The sequence below is a fragment of the Drosophila novamexicana genome, unplaced genomic scaffold (assembly GCF_003285875.2).
Source record: "Drosophila novamexicana strain 15010-1031.04,08,12 unplaced genomic scaffold, DnovRS2.1 tig00000024-arrow-pilon, whole genome shotgun sequence".
Taxonomy (NCBI): domain Eukaryota; kingdom Metazoa; phylum Arthropoda; class Insecta; order Diptera; family Drosophilidae; genus Drosophila; species Drosophila novamexicana.
The window spans coordinates 2472852-2496028 of NW_020824768.1; the positions used below are offsets into that span (position 1 = coordinate 2472852).

The 23177-nt window shown below is 41.6% G+C and overlaps 10 protein-coding genes and 1 long non-coding RNA gene across 15 annotated transcripts; 5 read left to right on the forward strand and 6 right to left on the reverse strand.

The window, feature by feature from the left end:
* Positions 1–293: 293 nt before the first annotated feature.
* LOC115770919 (syntaxin-7) lies at positions 294–2432 on the reverse strand. Its single transcript, XM_030716376.1, has 6 exons — positions 2266–2432; positions 1836–2057; positions 1689–1758; positions 1452–1596; positions 968–1384; positions 294–904 (listed from the first exon to the last, which is right to left on the reverse strand). The coding sequence occupies exons 2-6, from the start codon at positions 1975–1977 to the stop codon at positions 809–811; spliced, it is 870 nt and encodes a 289-aa protein (XP_030572236.1). The 5' UTR covers positions 1978–2057; positions 2266–2432; the 3' UTR covers positions 294–808.
* Positions 2433–3544: 1112 nt separating this feature from the next.
* LOC115770913 (alkaline phosphatase) lies at positions 3545–5579 on the forward strand. Its single transcript, XM_030716362.1, has 4 exons — positions 3545–3666; positions 3894–4153; positions 4217–5318; positions 5374–5579. Exons 1-4 carry the CDS (start codon positions 3597–3599, stop codon positions 5502–5504), a joined length of 1563 nt encoding a protein of 520 aa, XP_030572222.1. The 5' UTR covers positions 3545–3596; the 3' UTR covers positions 5505–5579.
* LOC115770926 lies at positions 5558–5953 on the reverse strand. The gene is made up of 2 exons (XR_004018908.1): positions 5877–5953; positions 5558–5805 (listed from the first exon to the last, which is right to left on the reverse strand). It is a non-coding gene; the product is annotated as an uncharacterized LOC115770926 (long non-coding RNA).
* On the forward strand, positions 5799–10273 carry LOC115770897 (cleavage and polyadenylation specificity factor subunit CG7185). 3 transcript variants are annotated; one of them, XM_030716335.1, is made up of 7 exons: positions 5799–6132; positions 6321–7019; positions 8055–8198; positions 8551–9035; positions 9098–9397; positions 9464–9529; positions 9599–10273. In XM_030716335.1, exons 1-7 carry the CDS (start codon positions 6064–6066, stop codon positions 9798–9800), a joined length of 1965 nt encoding a protein of 654 aa, XP_030572195.1. In that variant the 5' UTR covers positions 5799–6063; the 3' UTR covers positions 9801–10273. The 3 variants fall into 3 exon arrangements, with proteins under 3 accessions (XP_030572195.1, XP_030572204.1, XP_030572211.1); XM_030716344.1 differs by having other exon boundaries at positions 9602–10273; XM_030716351.1 differs by lacking the exon at positions 8055–8198 and having other exon boundaries at positions 9599–10272.
* Positions 10274–11688: 1415 nt separating this feature from the next.
* Positions 11689–13587, forward strand: LOC115770994 (bax inhibitor 1). 2 transcript variants are annotated; one of them, XR_004018912.1, is made up of 5 exons: positions 11844–11911; positions 12168–12621; positions 12676–12846; positions 12936–13054; positions 13330–13587. XR_004018912.1 is itself a non-coding variant. In XM_030716488.1 (4 exons), exons 1-4 carry the CDS (start codon positions 11844–11846, stop codon positions 13369–13371), a joined length of 735 nt encoding a protein of 244 aa, XP_030572348.1. In that variant the 5' UTR covers positions 11689–11843; the 3' UTR covers positions 13372–13583. The 2 variants fall into 2 exon arrangements, 1 of the variants encoding a protein (XP_030572348.1); XM_030716488.1 differs by lacking the exon at positions 12936–13054 and having other exon boundaries at positions 11689–11911; positions 13330–13583.
* A 252-nt stretch (positions 13588–13839) lies between these two features.
* On the forward strand, positions 13840–15723 carry LOC115770990 (gustatory receptor for bitter taste 66a). The gene is made up of 3 exons (XM_030716482.1): positions 13840–14200; positions 14300–14893; positions 14948–15723. Exons 1-3 carry the CDS (start codon positions 13906–13908, stop codon positions 15706–15708), a joined length of 1650 nt encoding a protein of 549 aa, XP_030572342.1. The 5' UTR covers positions 13840–13905; the 3' UTR covers positions 15709–15723.
* Positions 15724–15726: 3 nt separating this feature from the next.
* LOC115770991 (selenocysteine insertion sequence-binding protein 2) lies at positions 15727–17054 on the reverse strand. Its single transcript, XM_030716483.1, has 3 exons — positions 16372–17054; positions 16095–16315; positions 15727–16034 (listed from the first exon to the last, which is right to left on the reverse strand). Exons 1-3 carry the CDS (start codon positions 17037–17039, stop codon positions 15808–15810), a joined length of 1116 nt encoding a protein of 371 aa, XP_030572343.1. The 5' UTR covers positions 17040–17054; the 3' UTR covers positions 15727–15807.
* Positions 17055–17249: 195 nt separating this feature from the next.
* Positions 17250–19516, reverse strand: LOC115770988. Its single transcript, XM_030716479.1, has one exon. It carries the CDS (start codon positions 19491–19493, stop codon positions 17391–17393), a length of 2103 nt encoding a protein of 700 aa, XP_030572339.1. The 5' UTR covers positions 19494–19516; the 3' UTR covers positions 17250–17390.
* LOC115770992 (kelch-like protein 41b) lies at positions 19508–21400 on the forward strand. The gene is made up of 4 exons (XM_030716485.1): positions 19508–19740; positions 20019–20138; positions 20205–20541; positions 20595–21400. Exons 1-4 carry the CDS (start codon positions 19706–19708, stop codon positions 21201–21203), a joined length of 1101 nt encoding a protein of 366 aa, XP_030572345.1. The 5' UTR covers positions 19508–19705; the 3' UTR covers positions 21204–21400.
* A 56-nt stretch (positions 21401–21456) lies between these two features.
* LOC115770996 lies at positions 21457–22054 on the reverse strand. The gene has a single exon (XM_030716491.1). It carries the CDS (start codon positions 22032–22034, stop codon positions 21861–21863), a length of 174 nt encoding a protein of 57 aa, XP_030572351.1. The 5' UTR covers positions 22035–22054; the 3' UTR covers positions 21457–21860.
* On the reverse strand, positions 22014–22969 carry LOC115770995. 2 transcript variants are annotated; one of them, XM_030716490.1, is made up of 3 exons: positions 22822–22969; positions 22268–22612; positions 22014–22211 (listed from the first exon to the last, which is right to left on the reverse strand). In XM_030716490.1, the coding sequence occupies exons 2-3, from the start codon at positions 22559–22561 to the stop codon at positions 22038–22040; spliced, it is 468 nt and encodes a 155-aa protein (XP_030572350.1). In that variant the 5' UTR covers positions 22562–22612; positions 22822–22969; the 3' UTR covers positions 22014–22037. The 2 variants fall into 2 exon arrangements, with proteins under 2 accessions (XP_030572350.1, XP_030572349.1); XM_030716489.1 differs by having other exon boundaries at positions 22268–22670.
* Positions 22970–23177: the final 208 nt, after the last annotated feature.

Genomic DNA, 23177 nt, shown 5'->3' on the forward strand with positions numbered 1-23177 from the left:
GCCGAGCTCCATCCAGGGGCTAAGCCCCTGAAGCATGCGTATCATCAGTGCACAACCAAATCTTAATGATCGTTATGGCTGTGCGAGGCGTTGATGACGCGACCATGGCCATGATCAGGCACATTTTGAATATCCAATAAACGCCCAACAAAATGTGGTGCTGAACTCCAGCCCATTCATTGATTCATTCATTTCATGCAGTGCCCCGAAATGAAGTACTCGAAATGCTTTGTTGAAAGGATTTTGGCCTGCATTGATCTTACATATTTTTTTCGTTAATTTTATATTTCATGTGTATTATCATGTACCGTCGTATATTTATATATTTTGTATGCCTTCCTCTTAAACTTAAATACATTACAAAGCGCTTGCAAATGAGTTTGGAATCGTTTTAAAACATGCTGCTAACAAATTTGAGAATGCGCCACACTCTATCAATATAATACAATACAAAGTGCATTATTTATAATAATAATTATACATATATATAGAAAATATAACTTGTTAGAGAATAAGTATATATAACATATGGATACGTGTATGTGTAAGCGCCGCTTAACTGTGTGCTAAATACTTTTCGATACATGCAACTGAGTTGGCCAATTTCGCCATAAGTTTTCCCGTGTTTAGCCAATTTTTTTTTTAAAATTTGTTTTTTGTTTTTAATTTAAATTGAAGTATTAAAGCCACAGATGCGTCTAAAGTGCCGATAGGGGACCTGCATGGGGCAACACTTGTCTTTTCACAAACAATTTACTAGTTTTTATTTAAATGTGTAGATGCTTTCTAGTTTGATCGTTTCCAATGTTTAGTTCTTGAACTGAAACACCAGTATCAAAACGATGGCCAAAAGCACAGCGCTTAGTATGGCAACCAGTATCAGCTTCTTCTTTCGCACTTTGTTCTAAGATTGATAAAACACAATTAAGTAAAAAATGTATATGGCATAGAGGCAGCTGCTATTTACCTTGTAAGAGCTGGCCTTGCGCAAATTATCAGTGCCCTGTGAGACAAAAATGCTTGTTTGCTCCACCTGTGACTCGATTGAATCGACTGTCAAGCCCTGTTCGTAGACCATAGCACCAAGATTCTTGTAGATTTCATTGACGCCCACAATGTTGCTTTCCAGTTCGCGTATGGCACGCTCCTGTTCCTCAAGTGCTTGCAGATCCCCATCCTCCTGCATTTGCGTTTGCAATTGCTGCTGTTGCTGCTGATTTGATTTTCGATTGAAAAAGTTGTCCTCAAAGAAGGAACCATTGTCATTGCTACTGCTATTGGTGCTGGTGCGCGTCGAGCCAGGCGGATGTGCAATGCTATAGTTATGGGCCCGCGCCTGATGCAATGCGCTCCTTTCAATATCAGCTGTTTTACGTTGAATTGCCTGTAAATCAAATACATTAATTCGCTTATTTCGTTGCTAAGCTCTGCGCTAAAGACATTCAACATACCTGAAAGGCGGTCAATGCCGCTGTGAATTCATCCACCAGACGATCACGCTGTATTTTCAAGTGCCGCTCCTTGCACTTGTCCACCTCCTTCAACTGATTGTTGGTATCGGTTACCAGTTGCTTGGTATAGGTCATTAACTGATGACTGTGTATAGAGTACATTTTTCGGTCAGTTTTTACAAATTTACATTAGCTTTGCTATTTGATAGCTCAAGCAAGACTCGCACGAGCACTTACAGTTTCTTTTTCAATTCAGGCGAGTCCTGTGGCGTGTTCAGCTGATTGACCATTCGCTGCATAGTGGACACTGCGCAGCAATAGTAGAGTGGGCACAGCGATTAGTCATAGGTTAGAAATGGGAACACGCCCCAGAGTAGTACTTACCATTTTGTTGGACTTTTTGTATGCTTGTCGCGATTATCTGGGCCAATCGCTGAAAGTCAATCTCACTGAGGCCACCGCCCCCTCCACCTCCTCCAGCAACGCCACCTCCGCTGAGGCCATTCTCCATATGCTGCAAATCCATGCTTTCGTAGGCAGACACCTTGCTGATATATTTTTCAATGTGGCAAGAACCAGTTGTTTTTGTTGCAATGCTGCAAATGTCTAATATATTTTTTGCAATTATAAATAACTGTGCAGCATTGAGGTTTTCAACTTATATCATTATATGCGTTTCAGCGCAATACACCTGTATGCGAGCTTATGTGTCTGTATGTGTGTGTGTGTGTTGTTTTCTGTTTTTGCTCGTCGAAGGGGACATGAGTAGTCTTTGTTTTACTTATCGCGATTACAATGTCATCACACCGCTCACCTTGCTTGCCCTTTGTGTTCTATGCAGCAACCTTTGCCAAACAAAACGTTCTCTAGCGCATGTCAATTAAATAAATTTATTTACTCATACGACAATTTTCTCAAAATAAAACATGAAATTTTGCAAAGAAATTTGTGAATTTATAGGGATGGCTAAATTTTTCGATGCACAAATTGAATCGATGTTTTAAACAATCGAAACGTACTCACTAGTGTGACCGCGCACAAGAAATCAGCGCTGATACGGCTGTATCGATATATCGACGAATATCAGTGGTAAACAGCGTAAAAAAATGAAATTCAAATGCAAATGTTTACTAACAAATGAAGCAAGCATATGTGTAAACTGTTTTTGTAATGTTTCACGTACAGTAGTGAAGTCCCGAAATTAAATTTGAGTTAGGGAAACGCATATTATAATCTGAGCTTCTCACCACAAATTAAGTCAATATTCCTCTTAACATATTCTATGGGTGCAGGGTATTATTGGCAACGAGAGTGAACGTAATAAGGTGAAGGTAAAATTCACTTGGATTGCCTTGCTGCCAAATGACCCTTTCCTCAATTTGATCTACGGTCTTTGCGCTGACATTCAATTTACAAATGTACAAGTTTTTATCACCACATGAATATCGTTTTAGTACAACAAAACAAACTAAATAAATACTGCTCAAAACTGGCATAAGGGTTCCCTGCCCCCAAAATTAAATGTCCATCCGTTAAAATCAGAATTTGAACAATCTAATAAAATGCAATTAATCTGAGAAAAAACAGGCATGATTAATATTATGTTATTAACAATCAAAAGTAATATATGAAAACAAAGTAATATAGGCAATTTCAACAAGCTAAAATTATTTAAATCGAACCTGTTTCCCGGGGAATTACCTCATAGTATTTCCATTAGTTTTCCACCCACAGACAGTTATCAAAGGTAACTATGTAATAAATTAAGTAGCCTAAAAAAATGTTAGATATACTTAGTATAATTGATTAAAGGCCTTAGTTGTAGACCGGAGCAGTTGTAGACAACGATTTACAACAGCTGCTTGATCAATTAAACACATCTAAATGGAACGTATATATATTTATTGGATATGCAGTATGTAAGTATTTGAAAGCGTTGCATTAAGGTTACCTAATGAGACCGGTATTTTAGCCCAGAGCGAGTTTTAATCTACCGCTCGTCTTTGCCATTAATACAAATTTGCAATCTACTGAACTTATATAAATAAGCACGTATTCCCTTCAACGGCGCTTAAACAGTTCTCGAGCACCGCAGTCGAAAGTTATTCATTTAGAGTTCATCAAAATTCGTTTACCGCTGCGACAATGCGTGCTTTCTGGTTAACGCTCTCGATTCAAGTTGCTTTCAGCTATTGTCAGTACATTTATGGGCCAGGTGCGTGACATTTAACGGTGTGCCACATATATTAAAAGTCCAAACAGTGAGAGTGCGAAAGATCGACAAAAGAATTCCAACACAAAACAAACGAAATACATATATATGCCTAATCGAGTGATAATCAAAACAGATGTGCAAATGTGATAATAAATTAATTAATATAAATAATATACAAAAATTTAGAACTTTCGCTCAACTTCGTTCTCGCTATGCTGGTTTTGCAGATCCCACATGGAATATTCGCTCTACAAACGATCTTAAGAGCAAGGACTTCTGGTTCCACGATGCGCAGCGCACGCTCTACGATAAGCTGACGACGCTGCCCAACCAGTATTTGGCCAAGAATATAATCTTCTTCCTGGGCGATGGCATGTCCGTGCCGACTGTCACAGCCGGGCGCATCTACGACGGACAGCAGAAGGGCATCATAGGCGAGCGGAATCGCCTGGAATTTGAAAAGTTCGACTACGTGGGACTATCAAAAGTAATCCAAAAACCCTGCAGAGCCAGTTATCGGTAATTCATGCCTCACCGTTATTTCCTTCAGACATACTGCGTGGACAAACAAGTTTCCGACTCGGCCTGCACGGCCTCCGCCTATCTGTCCGGCGTAAAGGCCAATTATCACACGATCGGCGTCTCAGCCGATGTACAGTTAAATAACTGTGCCGGAGCGAAACTACCCCAAAATCGCCTTTCCTCCATTGCAGCCTGGGCGCTACGCGGACGCAAGTCTGCCGGACTGGTGACGACAACGCGCGTTACCCACGCAAGTCCGGCTGGAGTTTATGCACACACATCGAATCGAGACTTTGAAAGCGATTTGGATGTTAGGGATCTGGGCCAGAATCCGAGCAACTGCCCTGACATTGCGCAGCAGCTGTTGGATGAGATGGGTCAAGGCTTGAGGGTTGTATTGGGTGGAGGCACCAAGAAATTTCTGCCCAATACAATGAAAGATGTGTATGGCAACGTGGGCGAGCGGCTGGATGGACGCAATCTAATTAATGAATGGCAACAGAGCAAAACTGGCAATGCGCGGGTTGTCTTTAACCGCACGGATCTGCTAAGCAACAATCCTTACGATACAGACTACTTATTGGGTTTATTCAATGCCTCACATCTGGCTTACAATTTGGATGATAGCATAGATACCCCGTCGCTCGAGGAGATGACCGAAGCTGCAATCGGAGTGCTGTCGGGAAATCCAGCTGGGTACTTTCTGTTTGTCGAAGGCGGTCGCATCGATCATGCCCACCACGAGACCAAGGCTAAGAAGGCCGTGGACGAAACAGTGCAATTCTCAAATGCTGTTAAGAAAGCGCGCCAATTGACCAATCCTTGGGAAACTCTAATTGTTGTAAGCGCCGATCATGGACATACTATGACCATTAACGGCTACCCCGATATAAACAACAGCATAACCGGTCTTAACTCAGAATTAAGCGATGTAGACAACTTGCCGTACGCCACTTTATCTTACGCCAATGGCCCGGACTACCAAAGGTTCTATAAATCAGTAAATGGCACAGTTGAACGCGTTGATCTCCGTACGCTGAACATTGGTGATAGGAACGAAAGGTATCCACATGGCGTTCCCATGTCTGAGGAAACTCACGGGGGTGGTGACGTTGCTGTATATGCTAATGGTAACAGAGAAACTTTATACAAATTTTGTTTCATTAACCTAAACTGCTTTTTTAGGTCCTTGGGCGCATTTGTTCAGCGGCGTTTACGAACAAAGCACATTACCTCATCTAATGGGTTTTGCTGCATGCATTGGACCAGGAATAACATATTGCGATCTTCGCCCCAAGAAGACTTACAATCCTTAAAACAACCCTTCATTTCATTAATACCAAGTATTTATAGTAATAAATAAGATCCCTTTAAACCAAATATTGTATTTGTCTCGGAAGTTCCTCATTTGTACAAGTTTTAAATAGCCGTTACGCATTTAAAAAAAAACTGTCGTGTTAATACTGAACGCACGACCCTATAGTGCTGTATAACATCCAAATGTGCTAAATATGGATTTCTTAGACATTTTTCGGAATTTCAAGAACGGTCACTCTGAACATCTCCGCCATTTTAGCTGTAGCTGCAGAAAATTTTTCGCAACAATAGTCGAAAAAGCTGTGTTGTTTATAATGTAAATATAATATATGTGAATATCGCATATTAGTAACAATAAAATAAATAGTTACTTGTCAACTACGGGCTTTACTTGCATTCGTACGTAGGCCGCACGCCGGTGGCTGCTTGTTCAACTGTACGAGCGGCTTTTGATTGTGTGTGTGTGTGTGAAAGTGGAAAAAGTGTGCACGGCACCGCTAAATAAGTTGGTCGCGTGCGTTTAAAATCAATTTTTGTCCAGTTAACACTCACGCAACCATGGCAGACGGCGTGGTGCTGGACTTGTATGCCGAAGATCTGGACAAGGATTTTGCCGGGCAAGCTCAGGTTAGTAAGCATCACCACGCTTTGCATATGCAAATGTGTGTGTGCGTGTGTGCGCGCATTTATATGTATGTATGTATGAAGAGGGTATATTAAATAACATTGTTGATATTTTCACAAATATATATGTTTATATATATGTGTGTACGTACATCTGTCAATTTATTCAACATAATCATATTTTGCATTAGGATGAATTTGGTGGCGACGGCGTTGATTTATACGATGACATCGGCGGCCCCACCGAGCCAGCAGCTGCGGGCGGCGGCGGCGGTGGTGGCACCCCTACGGGCGATAATGCTTCCGGGCCCGGATCCATCGATGGTTCTTCTAGTGTCGGTCCAAATGGAGTTTACCATCAGGGCAGTGGTAGCCAAACTCCAACGATGAACCGCCGCTATCAACTATATGTGGGTAACCTGACCTGGTGGACCACCGATCAGGACATCTCCAATGCCTTACGCGAGATTGGTGTCAACGATTTACAGGAGGTGAAATTTTTTGAGAATCGCGCAAATGGGCAGTCGAAGGGTTTCAGCGTTATTTCCCTCGGCTCGGAACCTAGCCTGCGCGCTGTACTCGATCAATTGCCCAAAAAAGAGATGCACGGCCAGACCGTAGTAGTCACCTATCCAAGCAAGCAGGCCCTTACGCAATTCGAGAGCCTTCAAAAAACACGTCCGGTGCCGCCACCGCAGCAAAATGGCCCACCACGTGGCCCCGCACCACCCAATATGGGCGGACCGATGCCGCCACATCCGGGAGTGCCTCAAGGTGTACCGCCTGGCCATGCGCCACGCATGAATCCCAACATGCCGCCGGGTCAATACCGGCCCCATATGTCGCAAGTGCCGCAGGTTGGACCAAACTCTGGACCTCCACGCATGCAGGTGAGTTTCTCAATTTTATATTTGTTTTTCCCCCATTTCGCTTTTTTTGCCCTTAAGTCGTAGCTGCGTTTTGCAATTGCCCGTTAGCAAGTGAGCATATCATAAAGTTCTTGAGTTTGTTTGGGAATGTTTGGCTCGTCAGCCGGTATTAACAACGCCATTAACATATATTTTTTAACTTATACTCATTGAAATTGTTCTGAATGCAAAATTTAATATCACAAAAGTCGAATATTTGATAGCGTATATACTTCATTAAAGATTGCTAATTTAAATATAACATAAATAAGTGAAATTTAAAGTAATCATTAAAATCATACCCTATGTTCCTTATTAAATGATACAAGAAAGTAATATAAGTCCAAGCACAGGACTTATATAAATTAAATATTTATTAAAATGTATTTTTATAAACATGTTTATAGTCGACAAAATCTCAGTTCATTTCTGAAACCTGACTAACACCAAGGTGAAACAAATATTCTTTAATACCTTAGACCAACAATTTGATTTTGTTTTAGACCAACAATTTGATTTTGTTTATAACTGTGATAACTTAAGAGAAACTAGACATGCAAAGATTCGACTGTAAGGCTATTGTTGTTTATGATTTTAAGTAAAATACATGTTTTGGTTTAAATAAAATAATTTCAGAGCAATTTTTATAGAACTTTTTGAGTTTTAAGACATTTTATATATGTATCAATCCTTTATGCATAAGCCTATACATTACCATTTGTTTTACATGTAATTTAGTGAAAGCTTTAATTGCAATTTGTCGAGGCTTTGAAATACTTTGAGTAAACCTAATGGTATCTATATTAAGGCAATATTTATGATTTTGTAATTGTGCTGCATTTGTTTGCGATCTATATGTACTTAATATCTATGTACTATCTATATATAAAAATGTTTATGTATTACGCTTTATATTTATATTCCATTCCATGTGTTTTATGACAACGCTTACGCACACTTCTACCCACAACAACAACAACAACTACATCTACAATAATAAAAAACGTAAATTATTAGCCGCCCATGCATCAACAGGGCGGCCCGATGGGCAACCAACAACCGCCACCCAGGTATCCGCCAGCGCAAGGTCAATGGCCAGGTCAACGTCCCGGTGGGCCCCGACCGGGTCCACCAAATGGACCACTCCAACGACCACCAATGGTAACAAATTCCTAACAAAAACAAAAAAAAAATCAAAGAAATCCTATATCTTAAAATATTTTAAAAATATCTAATTATACTATAGTAGAAAAAATGAAACCAAACTAACCCAAATTAAGTTAACTTAGTGAAGGACATTAGAATGTCTCATCAATTGTATTCAGAACATTTAAATAACTGCACATGTTTGTAACTGCAACAGCCACAATACACACATATCCACAGACACAAATCTCATGCACATCCATGACGAGGCTGCCACACACCTGCAACTGGCCTAGTTGATTTTCTAACCCTTCGATACCAATTAAGTCAGTCACTAAAATCTTTGTTTCGTGCTTTGTTTTTGCAGTTCCAGGGTCCAATGGGCATGCCAGTGCGTGGTCCGGGGCCGGGTCCTGACTGGCGTCGTCCACCTATGCATGGCGGTTTTCCGCCGCAAGGTCCCCCGCAGGGTCCGCCTCATATGCAGGGCCCGCCACGTCCGCAAATGGGTCCTGGTCCACCGCCTGGTTCGGGTGGACCACATGGCGCTCCTGCTCCGCACGTAAATCCAGCATTCTTTAATCAACCGGGCGGCCCACCGCCGCATCCAGGCATGGGTGGGCCACCACATGGTCAGCCGGGACCGCAGCCGGGCATGAACATGCCGCCTCAGCACGGACCGCCGCCTCATTTTGCACAGCAGGGTGGACCACGCAATCCTTGGCCAGGTCCCCCACAAGGCAAGCCGCCAGGAGCTTTCCCCGACCCCCAAATGGGTCCGCAGTTAACGGAGGTTGAGTTCGAGGAGGTCATGAGCAGAAATCGCACGGTTAGCAGCTCGGCAATAGCCAGGTAAGCTTACACATTCCCTAAATCAGATTCATTTATTAATTGTATAATTTTCACTACCACAGAGCTGTTTCGGATGCTGCAGCTGGCGAGTATTCAAGCGCCATCGAGACGCTGGTTACGGCTATTTCCCTTATCAAGCAATCCAAAGTGGCCCACGATGAGCGCTGTAAGATTTTGATCAGCTCACTGCAGGACACGCTGCACGGCATCGAGGCCAAGAGCTACAATCGTCGCGAGCGTTCGCGTTCACGAGATCGCTCCCATCGCAGCAGGCAACGTCGCGAGCGATCAACTTCACGCTATCGAGAGCGTTCTCGTGAGAGAGAGCGTGATCGTGATCGCGAGCGTGAGCGTGATGGAGGGTAAGAATTTAGTAGTTAGTATGGAATAATCTTGATTAATCCATATTTTTAATGTACTCCAAGCAGCTATCGGGAGCGTTCGCGCAGTCGTGAACGCGAACGTCAGGCACAGGACCACTACAGGGATGACAGGTAGTCACAAATTCCAAACTAAATAGCCAACCCTTACTAATAAGAATCTTCTTTCACTCTGTGATGTAGCAGCAGCCGCTCCGCGCGTCCACGTAAGTCTCCTGAACCGGTTGTTGCAGAAGCCGCCGAGGCGCCGTCATCTAAACGCTATTACGAGGAACGCGAACGTTATCGCTCTTCGGATCGTGAACGTCGTGACCGAGATCGTGACCGTGAGCGAGAACGTGAACGTGATCGGGACAGGCGTGAAGAGCATCGGTCCAGGCATTGACCGCTATACAAGCGAAAGCATAATTAATAACAAGAAATACACACCCAAACACATACACCTCCTAGACACTCTTATTAACACATAATAATGATGCAGCAAGCTGAAGGCCAGCCACAAGATTATGAAATTTTGATTTGTATCTAACATTACCAATACGTAGGATATGAATATGGCATAACATAGTTTCTCCTAGACGTACTAAAGTAAGCCGAAATGTTGACAAGCCTCTACAACAACAATACACAATTGAACGACGGACTGCCACGCCCACACAAATCTACACTCTAACGGAATAATACTGCATCTGCACACATCCCCCATTGAGGCCGTCATCGCGGAAGAAGACGCGGTTGGACAGCAGCTACAGATAGAATGAACTTCAATCAACATCAGCGTCGTCTACACCGCAGAATTTCAATATTATTGTACTTTAATATTTCGGTTTATTTAATAAAACATATATATATATGAAAACTAAAAAAAATGTTCAAAAAAAAAAAATACTTAAACTGTCTTGCGTTGTGTGTCTTCTTGTACCCCATAAAAACAAAAACATAGTTTACGAATTGATATACATATATTTAAATTGTACAACTACAACGCATTTATTCTTAATAATATTGTTATATTAACACATGCAACTTTTTGCAAGTTGCAAAGTTTTTGCCAAATGAGGCCATGAATCGTAATAAGCGCAATTGTATTCAATGATATTCTTTTTTTGTAAATCTTGTTTCAAACATTTTTTTAAAGTTGACTTTATTTATGTACATTTAAGCGAGCTTATTGTGCGCGAGACTGCAATTGATCAAAAAACTTTAAATGTTGACTGCCCTTATCAAATGGATAAGTAGAATAGAGCTAGATTGACAATATTAATCAATATTATGTAAATAAGTGGTATGTATGAGTTTTTGTGTGATGATAATTAGACTAAATATCTCTAATTATAAAATAATCGAGGTCTTAACAGCATTTATTGTAGAATTTTTAAACGCGATCAAGCATTAATGTAGTTGCTATGTAACATCGACGTTTTTATTTTTATTCTTTTACCTACATTTTTATTTGTACAATGTACACAAACATTTGTAAACGATATTTAACTTAAAACCTGCTACACTAATCCACATGATATTTGTGTAAATTATAGTTTTCGACAACTACTAGTACCTGTAACTTTCCTAGGTCTGATCTAACACGAAGTATTACGACCAAAACGGCCGGCTACTACTTATAAACAAACAAAATCTGTCTTGTACAAATTGAAACTGTGATTTTGAGAGTATTTGAATATACATATTTACTGTAAATCATGCACTAAACAGGTAATGTTTTACATATGTATATATACATATTTATATAGTTTTTAAGTGCGCGTCTTATTTGCTTTGAACAAATAAGAAGATTGCGAAATCATATTTATGTCACTCATATTTAAAACAAATCGTCATTATTTTAATTTATATTTTCAATTATTATTTAAAAAAATATACGCACATTCTTATTCGATTGATCTACTGTTAGAACAAGCTTTCTAAAGCATATGACCCGAAATAAAATTTACATCCATAATTAAGTAAATGGGTTTCGTTATTAGTTAAAATCTGTAAGAAAAGCTTTCGTATATATATATATTTGTCTCTAAACAAATTAAGCGATTCGTTCGGTAAAGTAACCTTAATGATCCTTTCCATCGAATTGTTAGAATTTAATATTCTTGATTGGTCTTTTGAAAAATTCGCGCCGATAATCATGGCAATGTTGTTTTATTTAAGAGTGGCCATAAGTTTTTCTGCATAAGAAATGGTTACCCTATCATCTGGAAGCTTCGTACAACGTGACGTTAGTCAACACTAAAGTGCAATATACATAAAGACAAGTGAAATACAGAAACGAAAAGATCAACGTAGTATACGAGGTAAAAATCAGTCACTCTGATTATCAAGCCTGCACAGTTTCAGTTCACATTTATAACTCCTCCGTTCGATTAAAAAGAAAAAGTATAAAAGCTAGTCGTCAAGTGGAAAGCAAGGATACAGAATGGCGGATACAGCACAATTTATTCACGACCGTTTCCAACGTTTTATGAACGGCATCGGCGAGCGCTAGTGAGTATTCACATAAACTTTGGGTCACGGGTGCAGGCGAACCAAATGCGATTGCCCGGTACAAAAGTCCGTGTACAATGCTTATAAAAAGGTACCTGGCAAGCGTAATTGGCGCTAACCTTGCGTCACGGTTAGGATGACGTGTTGTTTTGGTATTAGACCACATCAACAGGTCGCACTAAATCAATAGTCCTTGAAAGCAATGTACACGTACACGCACAAAATTGACTAATACCACTTCCTTATGCCTTTGCAGTGAGCCCTTCATCCGTCAGCACCTCTCCAAGGTGTATATGGTGCTGGCGAGCACCACCGCAGCTTCGGCAGTAGGAGCCTTACTTCAGATGCGCGGAACTTTTGATTTGGGTATAATAGCGGCTATTGCTTCACTGGTGCTGGTCCTGGGTCTGCACTTTTATAAAGACGATGGCAAGAACTACTACACACGCTTGGGAATGCTATATGCCTTTGGCTTTTGTTCGGGACAAACACTGGGCCCCCTATTGGACTACATATGCAGCATCAATCCGGCAATTATACTAACTGCGCTCACCGGGACCTTTGTCACCTTTGGTTCATTGTCGTTAGCCGCTTTGCTTGCCGAACAGGGCAAGTATTTGTATCTGGGCGGCATGTTGGTTAGCGTCATTAACTGCATGGCTTTGCTTAGTCTCTTCAACATGATCTTTAAATCGTACTTTGTCCAAATTGTAAGTAACCACAAGTATAATTATTATTCTATAGCTAACCCTTTCTGCTTTTAGACTCAATTGTACGTTGGCGTCTTTGTTATGGCCGCCTTCATTGTGTACGACACCCAAAATATTGTGGATAAGTGTCGCATGGGCAACCGCGATGTGGTCCAACATGCATTGGACCTTTTCTTTGATGTTTTGAGCATGTTCCGCCGTTTGTTGATTATTTTGACCCAAAAGGTGTGTTCATAAAACTCAATTTAGTTGTCATCAGTTAAGGCTGCGCTAGTATTCTTGATTTGTGCTCAATATTGTGCCCTATCTTACAGCTCAAGAGCTTTATGGTATGATAGTTCGCAAATCAGTTAAACAGCCAATCAAACAATGAATAACCTTGAACTGACCACTAATAGCAATCAATATCTTTAATGAACATTTAATCGTAACGGTATGCCGTTTTAAACGTATACCTATTTTTCGTACATACAAGGCAATAAGTATACTTTCACAAAAGTCTTCAATTAGACAATATTCATTACAAAGCTTTACTCTTTCGAGACGGGCCTTTCTCTTCTTATTTTTTGTTGGAAGTATATTCATTTCCAGGTTTACGAAAAATTTATTTAAAACGATATGCTCACATTAAGTTCGCTATTTGTGAAACTATATTTATAACCTTGGAGACAGCCATTAACATTTTGTAATATTTCGTTTCAATTTCAGGAGGAGCAAAAACAAAATGATCGTCGCAAGCGTAAGCAATAAGGAGCACGATCTTCTCTTACAATACAAATTAATTATGTTGGGCACTATTTTAAATTTCAAAAGATAAGCCGTGTTAATATTTTGGCTTTATATTATATCTCACACGTAAAACAAGGAATGTACAAAAATTACAACATTTGGTACACATGAAAACCATGCAAATCCCGACCTAAATACCATCTAATAAAATTCAATTCATTCAATCGACTACACAAATAACTCGTATTGCCATACACTATTGTGTATAATTATATATAGCTCATACCTCGGAAAGGTACATTTGATGTGCATATATGTAATATTTATTTCGGGTTTGCATTTTAAAATTTATTGTGTACAGATATATACATACACAATTGAAGATGATTTAATAAACTTATATTCTCCCTTCATATAAGCTCAGCCATTAAGCGAAAGGTTTATACAACCATTTACACGTGTATTCAGATTGCTTGCGTTGATTGTATCGATTAGGGAACCAATTTAATAAGCAAACAAACCAATTTAATTAGTTAGAGTGGCAACCAGCTCCAAATGCCTGGCTGGCCTTGTATATACCATTCGAGTTTGTTCTGGCCAACGTGCAGGATGTCCCAGGTGACACCAATGGTGCAGCCATTGTTGCTGCAATTCCAGCAACTGTTTTTCCTATCAAAGGTGGTGGGTGTTTTGCCGCAGGACCTGACCAAGTTTCGTCACAAAAATGTGCTGGAAAAGTCGCGCAATGGCATGATCTATATGCTCGGCATGTTGGCCCTGTATGTGGTGCTCTATAATTTGTTGATTTATTCTTTTAGCGAAGAGGATCGCACACTCAAGGCAACACAGAGTGAGTATTATAGGGGCAGGAGTTTGTGCTCTACTTGGATATTTAACTATTCAACTACTGTTGACTTTCTGTTGCTAATGTACCCTTCTTTTGCTTCAGGTACCTTGACATTTGTTATTGGCCTGTTTTTGACCTACATTGGCCTTATTATGATGGCCACGGATCAGGTCACAGCGCTCTTTAACCAAGGTAGACTAGGAGAGCTCTACGAGCGCATTCGCGTAGTGGATGAACGGCTGTACCGGGAGCAGTGCCAGCTCGACAACAGCTGTATAGCAAAACGCATTCGTATAATGCTAGTTATGACGATTATTTTCGAGCTTTTCATTTTGCTTACCACATACATTGAGCTGGTGGATTATACGCAGTGGTTGTCACTTCTATGGATGGTCTCGGCAATTCCTACTTTCATCAATACTCTGGATAAGATTTGGTTTGCAGTTTCGCTATATGCGCTCAAAGAACGCTTTGAGGCCATAAATGCCACTTTGGAAGATCTTGTGACCGAGCACGAAAAGTTTCAGACTTGGTTAACTGCAGATAATGATGCCGCTGAGCTTCATACGGCAGACAGTTTTGAAACGCAGCCGCCACAATACGACAGTAATCTGGAGTATTTGTACAAGGAGCTCGGTGGTATTGATATAGGATCGATGAGAGGCTCTGGTAGCAAGAAAAACAAGGTCGCGCCAAGTAAGTAGTCTTTAAGTTTATCCTATTCCCAATAATCGTATTTGCTGTAATTAGTCGCCCACTCGCTAAACTCTTTTGGCGAATCGATTCAAACGCCTCGCAAGCCGCAGCAGCCCAATCCAAACCCAATGATGAACATGGCGCACGAAAGCGAATTAAGCAATGCGACCAAAGTCGAGGAGAAGCTGAACAATCTGTGCCAAGTGCACGACGAGATCTGCGAGATAGGCAAGGCAATGAATGGGCTATGGAGCTATCCTATTCTTTCGCTTATGGCGTATGGTTTCTTAATATTTACGGCTCAGCTGTATTTTCTATACTGTGCCACGAGGGCGCAATCGATACCCTCGTTGTTTCGCTCTGCAAAGAATCCCTTTATCACGGTTATCGTCCTGGTCTACACATCTGGCAAGTGCATATATCTGATTTATTTAAGCTGGAAAACCTCCTTGGCCTCCAAGCGTACTGGCATAAGTTTACATAAGTGCGGCGTCGTGGCTGATGACAATTTACTCTACGAGATTGTGAATCACTTGTCGCTGAAGTTGCTTAATCATTCGGTGGACTTCTCAGCCTGCGGCTTCTTCACGCTGGACATGGAAACGTTGTATGGTGTCAGCGGTGGCATTACCAGCTATCTTATTATACTCATACAATTTAACTTGGCGGCACAGCAGGCCAAGGACGCCATACAATCCTTTAATAGCTTCAATGACACGGCTGGATTAGTGGGCGCTGCCACCGAATTTGGGAATGAGAGCTCGACACTTTACGATCTGGTGACCACCACAATGATGACGCCCTCTAATTATTGAATCTTGTCAATGCATAGATTTGGCTTGAATTTGTTTATTTAAATATTTGTAGGCACCCTTTTTGGCACTTGAATATTTAAATCCTTGAAGCATTAAAGATCACGTTGCAGTCAAACATTTATACTGATAGCTCGCCACATCCAGCTCCTGCAGCAGTTGCTTATACGTTTCATTGGCACCATCATAGTCCAAAACGGCCACACACGAGATTTGTGCACGCTTGCGAAGCGCATAGGCCAATTCCCGGCGCATCAGCGAGAAGCAATAGGGCACCCTTTGCTGCTGACAGACTAGCTTCAGCTCGTCGATCGTGTCGTCCAGACCGCCTAACAAGGATTAAACGTTAAATGAGAAACAGTATTTATAGTGCAGTAAATGACGTTTACCTGGGGCAGGACAAATTTCACAGTCAGGGGCCAAGATTAGCAGTTTCACTTTGTTTATGCGCAGCCTGGACAATGACTCCCGAAAACCCACCACTAGTCGCGGATGTGCACGGGCTTTAATTTCATTGTGGGCGTAGGCACGCTTCTGGAACCGATCCAAGTCATTGAGCAATTGAGTCGTCAAATCTTTGAGGCGCGGCGTCGTACAATTATCACAATAGCTGTGTATCAGATATTTGATAAGCATAGGGAGCAAGATAACTTTATAGATGCGCACCTTCTAAATCGCCGGGAATGTATTTGATTAGTAGACGATGCTGGTTGGCCTGATACGGCGTCATTTAGGGACAAGCACCTCAAATTTGTGATTACTCCTAATGTGTTTGGTTCCACGTTGTTCAAGGTCAGGCGCTGAATTTCCTTTAGTTGAACTGAAGCGGAAAGACTGCTTTCCACTTCCAAAGTACACCGCTTCTCCGTCTCGCCTAAGGTCAACTTCTGGAGCTTTTCGGACAGCGGAGCCTGCAGCATATTTTCGCTTGCGGATTCATGACTGACAGACATTGGGTCCAGTGCCTGCTGCAGCGGTTCCACATAGTTGTTGTCCTCGTCCTTATGTTGCTTCCAATTGCGATACTTTCTGATAATGCGCTTCAGGCGCGCTATACGGCGTTTAGGATGCAATCGCGTCTTTCCCTTGCGCTTGGTTTGAAGCGCCACGCACTTTCTTGCTACCAGCTGCGGGCGTCTCCGTTTGTTTATTTGTTTCTGTTTTTGGCGGGGCACAACGAGGAAGTCCAAGAGAGTACACTGCTGCTCCCTTTTGTGCTTATTTTTGTACTTGGCACTGCGTAGTACCTTTGGCGTTGAGTTCCCATTATCCTTTTTTAGAATTTGATATGTACCTTGATCTATAATATTAAGTTTATCCGAATGTCGTGACATTTTAAGCAACTACTTGCTGCACTTACTACAGCCACACTCAACACAGTATCGATAGTTGCAGTAAAAGTATTTTTGATCTAAAGGCAGCTGGGCACACATAATGTATATGCATTTGAAATATGTTTACTCGTTTCGAAAAATACTGCATTTGGATTGTGGAACAAAAACATGAATCAGTCTTAAATCTTTTTGATGATTTACTAATTGCTTATACTAGACTTATTGATAACAATATTTAGTTAAACTTATTTTGGGCTTACAATATCAGATAAGTGAGCTCCCTCCCGCTAAAATCTTACCCAATACTTTTAAGATAACTAGTTTAACGGTCAATTGAGATGCATTTATAAACTATAACTTTATACTACTTTCGATGGCAATGTGCATCTCATTGAACTGCTTTAGATGTGACAAGATCTGATCACGCTCCTTCACATATATCTCCCAGTATTTCAAATATTGGCTGATGTGCTGGAGCACCAGTTTCCCGGCAAAGTCCAGGCAGCTGCGCGCATGCCTTATGCGCCGCCGGCAGCTGGCCAAAACTAAGCGCAACTGCTGCTCTGGCTCCAACTGTGCCAATATGAAGGACATTATGTTGGCCGTGTCCACACGAATATCAATCGGAAACACCACAGATTCTGTGGGTCGAGATTGTGGAAACACTAGCAGCGCTGGTGACGCCGGCATAGTGAGTTCCCAGGGCAAATCGTTTGCCTGGCTATCGAAGCGAATGAATTTAAGTTCGGGACTGCGCAGCATAGCTGCCACTTGCATCAGCTCCTGTGACATGACGGCCGAGAGTGCACAATCCGGTCGCTGGATAAGCACGACATTCGTAGCATTGGAGTGCTGCAGTGCCTGCAGCAATAACTGGCGATTGTATACCTGTATATACGATGCTTCCTGGGATGGGGCAGTGCTTAATAAAGAATTCCTTTGCACGCGCGGCAGCTGTCTGGCATAAAATTGCTTCATGAACTCCTTCAGTGCCAGATAGGAGAACGTCTGATGCTGCGGCATGACATGTAGTGCTTCTTCGGCTGCATCCACAATGAATACCTGCACTGTGGACGCATCTCTTTTATGATTGAGTTGGAACTGATCAATGCCAAGTTGGTGCAGAAAGTCGCGATGTTTGTTTCCATCGAAGAGCACTACGGCCAATGAACTATTCTGTATTTTCTGCTCCGCCGAGTGCATCCACATCAGCTGACCGTATTTAGCGACCAGCTTCGCAATGCCAATCTTTCCTGCCGGCGTTCCCTGCTGGGCATGGGTGTGCGCCAAGCAGCGATTACGTGTGCGAAGCGCCAACAGCCGGCGCGCCTCCGCTTCCGAGTGGCGTTCGTGAGTGTGTTGGGACCATAAATAATTTAGGAAGCCATTGATGTGGTAGTAATTGGCCAGGGTGGCTCTGTTGAGCTGAAATGCGCGATAGCAATTCTTGGCCATCTGTTCCTGCGCCTTAGGGACTTCATACAGCTCTGGCGGCATTTGCAACAGAGCCCATTTACGCGACTCGCTGCCGTCTTGCAGCTCTTGCTTCCAGTACAGCTCGCAGTCAACATTCTCCTTACGCAACAGATCATCGCTCGTGAATAATGACTGTTGGCGATGCATGCGTATGGCCATGGCCAGCACTGGCGTGTGACGCGCCTTAATCGCAATCTTCGCGGGTGTTCCGTAGCCAGCGGCCTGCAGAGGATTGACTTTGGGTCGCACCCAATGCAAGATCTCCATGGGCTGCCAGACATCCGATTTATTGTAATTATGCAGGCCATGCCGGTTATCTATGACTACGAGTTGCGGCAGTGATAACCCCTCCACCCTGAGCATTTTCTTAGCTTGGCGGCCAAAAGCGACCGCAAAGCGTACGTTACGCTCCGGATCGAATTCCAACCAATGTATTGCCGTCGCCACGAAACGTCTATATGTCGGGCCATCGGCAGAGTCCAGCACCGCCAGGACAACGGCATCCGAGATACTCCATAGGGCGCCCAGCTCTGCCGTACTATGCACTCGATCGATGGGCTGTATAAGATTGTTCATGAATCTCGTCAAGTCCTCAAAATGCCATGCGCCTTGATACTGCAGCCTCACTTGCCGCCCATAGTTAACCATTAGCGTGGGCCATTTGTCCGGATACCCGCCGTTAACCGCCATGCCAGGTAGTTGTCGATGTGTACGGCTGCAGTTGCACTGCAGATGCCAACAGTCGATAGCGCCAAAGGAGGCGTATTCCTTGTAGTAATGGGCCACGCCATCGTATACCAAACGTGCCTGTCTGGCATCGCTCGACCAAGACACGTAGTAAAACATCAAAGACATCTCGCCGGATCCCTCCACTTCTGCTCGCACCTGTGGTACGCTGTACGTGGGGCACTCAGTGATTTCTGATTGGGTTAATGGCAGTAGGCCGATACCAATCCAAATGTAAACAAATAAAATCATTGTTTTAAAAGCAGGTGGTCGCTTAATTTAATATTGAATTCAACGACGGCAACAGAAAACAGCGGACAGCTGACAAAACAAAGTGACCGTATCCTGTCAAATTCGCAGTTCTTGGTTAGACGTTTTGCAACACTAAATACATGAATTTGCATTGACGCCGCCACTTTTGTCCGTGCCAACAGTGTTTGTTTTTTTTTAACTTGATTACTGAAATGCAGAACACGGCGACAAACTGGCAGGATCTCAGGTGAGTAATCAGAAAATGACTTTTATATTTGGGGAGTTTCAACCATTTACCTTACTATCGTATTGGGGTAAACAATAAGTACAATTGATTGCAACTGCAAAATGCGGTGCTTTTATAGGCGAGTACTTAGAGATCAGCATTATAACCCTATTAAGTGATATACTCCTCCTAACTGTTTTAATGGCGTTATAGACATTGTCTAAAAGAATCTGGGTGATAGATATGCCCGACCTGAAATCTCTTCATATAAATAAACAGCGCATTTGTTATCTTTCTAGACCCCGAGAACGCATGGAACATTTGCTGATGACCGGCCACTTGTCGGATTGCAGTTTCGTCGTCTTTGACAATGATGGCAATAAGATTCTATTAAAATGTCATAAATTTGTGCTCATGAGGTGTGTACAAAATTATTTTGCTATATATTAAACCATATCAGATATACATACATATATATTTTGTAGTGTTTCACCTGTTTTTGAACGCATGTTTGAGGGCGATTTCGAGGAGGCAAAGATTCCCGACAACATTGTGCTGAACGATGTGTCGGGCAATGATTTTAGAAAATTCATTGAATACTTGTACTGGCACGATAACCGTCGACTGGATTCATATGATCTGCAGACACTACAAACATTGATTTATCTGAGCAAAAAGTTCATGGTATCCTTTTTTACCAACAACTGTTTAAATGTGATCAAGCGCCGTTTGGCCAGTGGCCTAGAGGCGGATGTAACAATTGATTTGTACGAGTATGGCCACCAGATCGAGGACGAAGAGCTGATCGCCAACATTAGATTGGTAGGTACTAAGATAAATAATATCAAACCCAATCAAATTTTGTAATTTTGTAGAAATTTCGCGTGAACGCGGAGGCTTACATCAACGCGGCTGCAGTCTTTGATCTTAGCTCGGAAATCTTTTTAAAATTTATCGAGGACTTTGACGGCATTGTGGGCGATAAGCTTCGCTTCAGCGTAATAGATCGTTATTGCAATATACATGGTTTGGTCGAGAGTTCTGCAAAACCATCCCCAGACAATACATTCATCGAAAGTGATAACGACGATGAAGTTTCTGATTATTCCCAGATGACGAAAAAAATAAAGCCTGTGACAGAAGCCAGGCCGCAAAAAGATATACATAAAGAAGTAGAAATAGAGCAAGCAAAAGAGCCTAAAGACGAAAATGAAAACGATGTAGAAAAGGAAAAAGACGTAGCTGTAGACCAAGTGGCTACAGAGCAAAGCGAACAAGAGATGAACAGTGAGAAGGAGCAGGAGAAAAGGGACGAATACATACGCAATTTATTGAAAACTATCAAATTTACATCAATGACAGCGTATGACTTTTGTGCTGGACCAGGTACATCCAATTTACTAACTATCGAAAAGAAATACGAAGTACTATCTTCCATATGCATTGCTGAACACAAAATGAGATTATTAACCTCTTACAAGTAGACGCATATATAATGCTTTTCCTGACATTTTCCATCGTAATTGTTATTAAACGCTCAAAGCACATGCATTTAAATGCTTATTACCATCTGTATGTTCATAATTGGAAACTTTTGTATGCGAACTTTGGTGAAAGCTTTCCAATTTAACTTGCAGCAAACACATATTTTGTATGAATTAAAATTGATCATTCTTTATTGAAAATATTTTTCTGGGTCCAAATCGTATAAATGCTTAAATACAAATGTATAGAGTTTGCATAGTTTTAAATAATTTTCATTTGTAAATGAACATATAAAAATTTAATTAACATTCTGTTTACATAAATTACGAAAAGGGTATAAGTTTGTAACGGAGCGATCTTACTGTTCTAAAAGACACTTGGACGGCAAACATTTATCAATGAGATTCAATGTTGAAGGCACATTACTTTTGTTTTTTGATATGGAATAATATAAAAGCTGATTGACAAATATTATTTACTAAATGTAGTAGGCACTTTGTACTGCATGTATAAAAAAATGTGCAACTCCAGCAGTTAAGAGTTAGTAATGGTCAAAATAGCAACTTAAAACTATGGTTAGTTGAAGTGGACGTATATAAAAAAGTAATGTGCTGCATTAATGTATTAAAAGACAATTATGAAAATGGCGCAACGTTTCAGGCATAACTAATCTCATGCTCGTAGGTTTTCTCCCGCAAGTCATGGTTGTCGGGCAGAGCATGATGGCGTAGCCCGCATAGACGTGGCCCATAGCGCAGCATGATAATGATGACGCCTACAACAAAGAGCGCCAGAGCAGCAACGGCTGGATATAGAATGTATAATGCCATGGCTTAGATGTCGCTTTCACGCTTTTGCAACTCAACGTATTCTTCACGCTGGCGTTGTTGATGCAGTGTACGACCTTCTGGACGGGGTGGACGCTGATGATGCGACTGGTGTACGGGCTCTAAATCGTCAACGGATATGACGACGTCGTCAGGGAACACTTGCTGGTGTGTAGTGGGCTGCAAATGGTAAGTGTCATTTTGTGAAAGTTAAGCATGCCGAGTTGGCCACTTACATGGAAACGATCGAAGTAGGATGCGTCCTTTAGCTCAGTGAAATCTAGAGGTGGTTGCTTGTGCGGCGTTGAAGACCAAATGGAAACCAACCAGCGATTGCCTGTGTGCCTGTCCTGCCAGTACTTGCGGTGTTTGGAGCAGCAGCCCAAGATAATGTTTAATACAATTATTGACCCAAGGACAACAGTGCAAATAGCAATTGTCACATAAAACGGCTTGTAGCTGCCGTAGATGGGTCCAGTGAAATATGGATTATTAATGTACGCTTTGCGCTCGTCTTCGATTGTGGACATTATTTACTTATGGCTGTAATTGTAGATGCCGTTGACAATGCAGTCACTGGCCTTTTTCTCTATTAGCTACACACTTTACTTGCTGCACACTAACACAACGCTGTATTGTCTGCAATGGATGTAAGCAATAAGAAACGTTGCTACGCTACATTCAACCCCAAAGTGTGCTTGTGGTTTTACTTTAATTCAATCACATTGGGCGTGGCATAAGATGCCGCGTTGCTTTGCTAGTTACAATTTATTTATTTTCTTGCACTCACCATTTGCGCTCAATTTATGGCAACTGAAATTGTGACTTGACACACTTTAAGTCAACTTTTGAGCAATGCAAATACGTTTCTAATTAAGAATTAATAAATTTCTTAACTGCTGCAATAAAAACAACGCCCAAAGCCTGGCTCACAAGTAAGCTAAACTATCGATTGACAAATTACATGGCTGTCTGTGATCGATATTGAAATCTATTAACTATCGATAGATATCGCGATTGATCGTGAATACATTTTCAGCTCTTAAATATTTTACGAATTGAAATTTAAACTTGCTAAAAATCAAAAATTACACTACTATAGTGCATTTCTCACGATTTCTCAAAATAAAATTCAAATAAAAGTAT

Excerpts from the sequence above, each read along its gene's own strand:
- LOC115770919 (XM_030716376.1), bottom strand. The coding sequence starts at position 1,977 with ATGGATTTGCAGCATATGGAGAATGGCCTCAGCGGAGGTGGCGTTGCT. Across the intron at positions 1,759-1,835 it reads ACAAAAAGTCCAACAAAATG|TGTCCACTATGCAGCGAATG; the intron begins GTAAGTACTACT and ends ATTGCTGCGCAG. Across the intron at positions 905-967 it reads GCAAGGCCAGCTCTTACAAG|AACAAAGTGCGAAAGAAGAA; the intron begins GTAAATAGCAGC and ends TATCAATCTTAG.
- LOC115770913 (XM_030716362.1), top strand. The coding sequence starts at position 3,597 with ATGCGTGCTTTCTGGTTAACGCTCTCGATTCAAGTTGCTTTCAGCTAT. Across the intron at positions 3,667-3,893 it reads TCAGTACATTTATGGGCCAG|ATCCCACATGGAATATTCGC; the intron begins GTGCGTGACATT and ends CTGGTTTTGCAG. Across the intron at positions 5,319-5,373 it reads CGTTGCTGTATATGCTAATG|GTCCTTGGGCGCATTTGTTC; the intron begins GTAACAGAGAAA and ends CTGCTTTTTTAG.
- LOC115770897 (XM_030716335.1), top strand. The coding sequence starts at position 6,064 with ATGGCAGACGGCGTGGTGCTGGACTTGTATGCCGAAGATCTGGACAAG. Across the intron at positions 9,036-9,097 it reads AGCAGCTCGGCAATAGCCAG|AGCTGTTTCGGATGCTGCAG; the intron begins GTAAGCTTACAC and ends TCACTACCACAG. Across the intron at positions 9,530-9,598 it reads GACCACTACAGGGATGACAG|CAGCAGCCGCTCCGCGCGTC; the intron begins GTAGTCACAAAT and ends TCTGTGATGTAG.
- LOC115770994 (XM_030716488.1), top strand. The coding sequence starts at position 11,844 with ATGGCGGATACAGCACAATTTATTCACGACCGTTTCCAACGTTTTATG. Across the intron at positions 11,912-12,167 it reads AACGGCATCGGCGAGCGCTA|TGAGCCCTTCATCCGTCAGC; the intron begins GTGAGTATTCAC and ends ATGCCTTTGCAG. Across the intron at positions 12,847-13,329 it reads TGATTATTTTGACCCAAAAG|GAGGAGCAAAAACAAAATGA; the intron begins GTGTGTTCATAA and ends TTTCAATTTCAG.
- LOC115770990 (XM_030716482.1), top strand. The coding sequence starts at position 13,906 with ATGCCTGGCTGGCCTTGTATATACCATTCGAGTTTGTTCTGGCCAACG. Across the intron at positions 14,201-14,299 it reads CACACTCAAGGCAACACAGA|GTACCTTGACATTTGTTATT; the intron begins GTGAGTATTATA and ends CTTTTGCTTCAG. Across the intron at positions 14,894-14,947 it reads GAAAAACAAGGTCGCGCCAA|TCGCCCACTCGCTAAACTCT; the intron begins GTAAGTAGTCTT and ends TGCTGTAATTAG.
- LOC115770991 (XM_030716483.1), bottom strand. The coding sequence starts at position 17,039 with ATGTCACGACATTCGGATAAACTTAATATTATAGATCAAGGTACATAT. Across the intron at positions 16,316-16,371 it reads CATTCCCGGCGATTTAGAAG|CTATTGTGATAATTGTACGA; the intron begins GTGCGCATCTAT and ends TCTGATACACAG. Across the intron at positions 16,035-16,094 it reads TGAAATTTGTCCTGCCCCAG|GCGGTCTGGACGACACGATC; the intron begins GTAAACGTCATT and ends AATCCTTGTTAG.
- LOC115770988 (XM_030716479.1), bottom strand. The coding sequence starts at position 19,493 with ATGATTTTATTTGTTTACATTTGGATTGGTATCGGCCTACTGCCATTA.
- LOC115770992 (XM_030716485.1), top strand. The coding sequence starts at position 19,706 with ATGCAGAACACGGCGACAAACTGGCAGGATCTCAG. Across the intron at positions 19,741-20,018 it reads ACAAACTGGCAGGATCTCAG|ACCCCGAGAACGCATGGAAC; the intron begins GTGAGTAATCAG and ends TTATCTTTCTAG. Across the intron at positions 20,542-20,594 it reads TGATCGCCAACATTAGATTG|AAATTTCGCGTGAACGCGGA; the intron begins GTAGGTACTAAG and ends GTAATTTTGTAG.
- LOC115770996 (XM_030716491.1), bottom strand. The coding sequence starts at position 22,034 with ATGGCATTATACATTCTATATCCAGCCGTTGCTGCTCTGGCGCTCTTT.
- LOC115770995 (XM_030716490.1), bottom strand. The coding sequence starts at position 22,561 with ATGTCCACAATCGAAGACGAGCGCAAAGCGTACATTAATAATCCATAT. Across the intron at positions 22,212-22,267 it reads CCTACTTCGATCGTTTCCAT|CCCACTACACACCAGCAAGT; the intron begins GTAAGTGGCCAA and ends TACCATTTGCAG.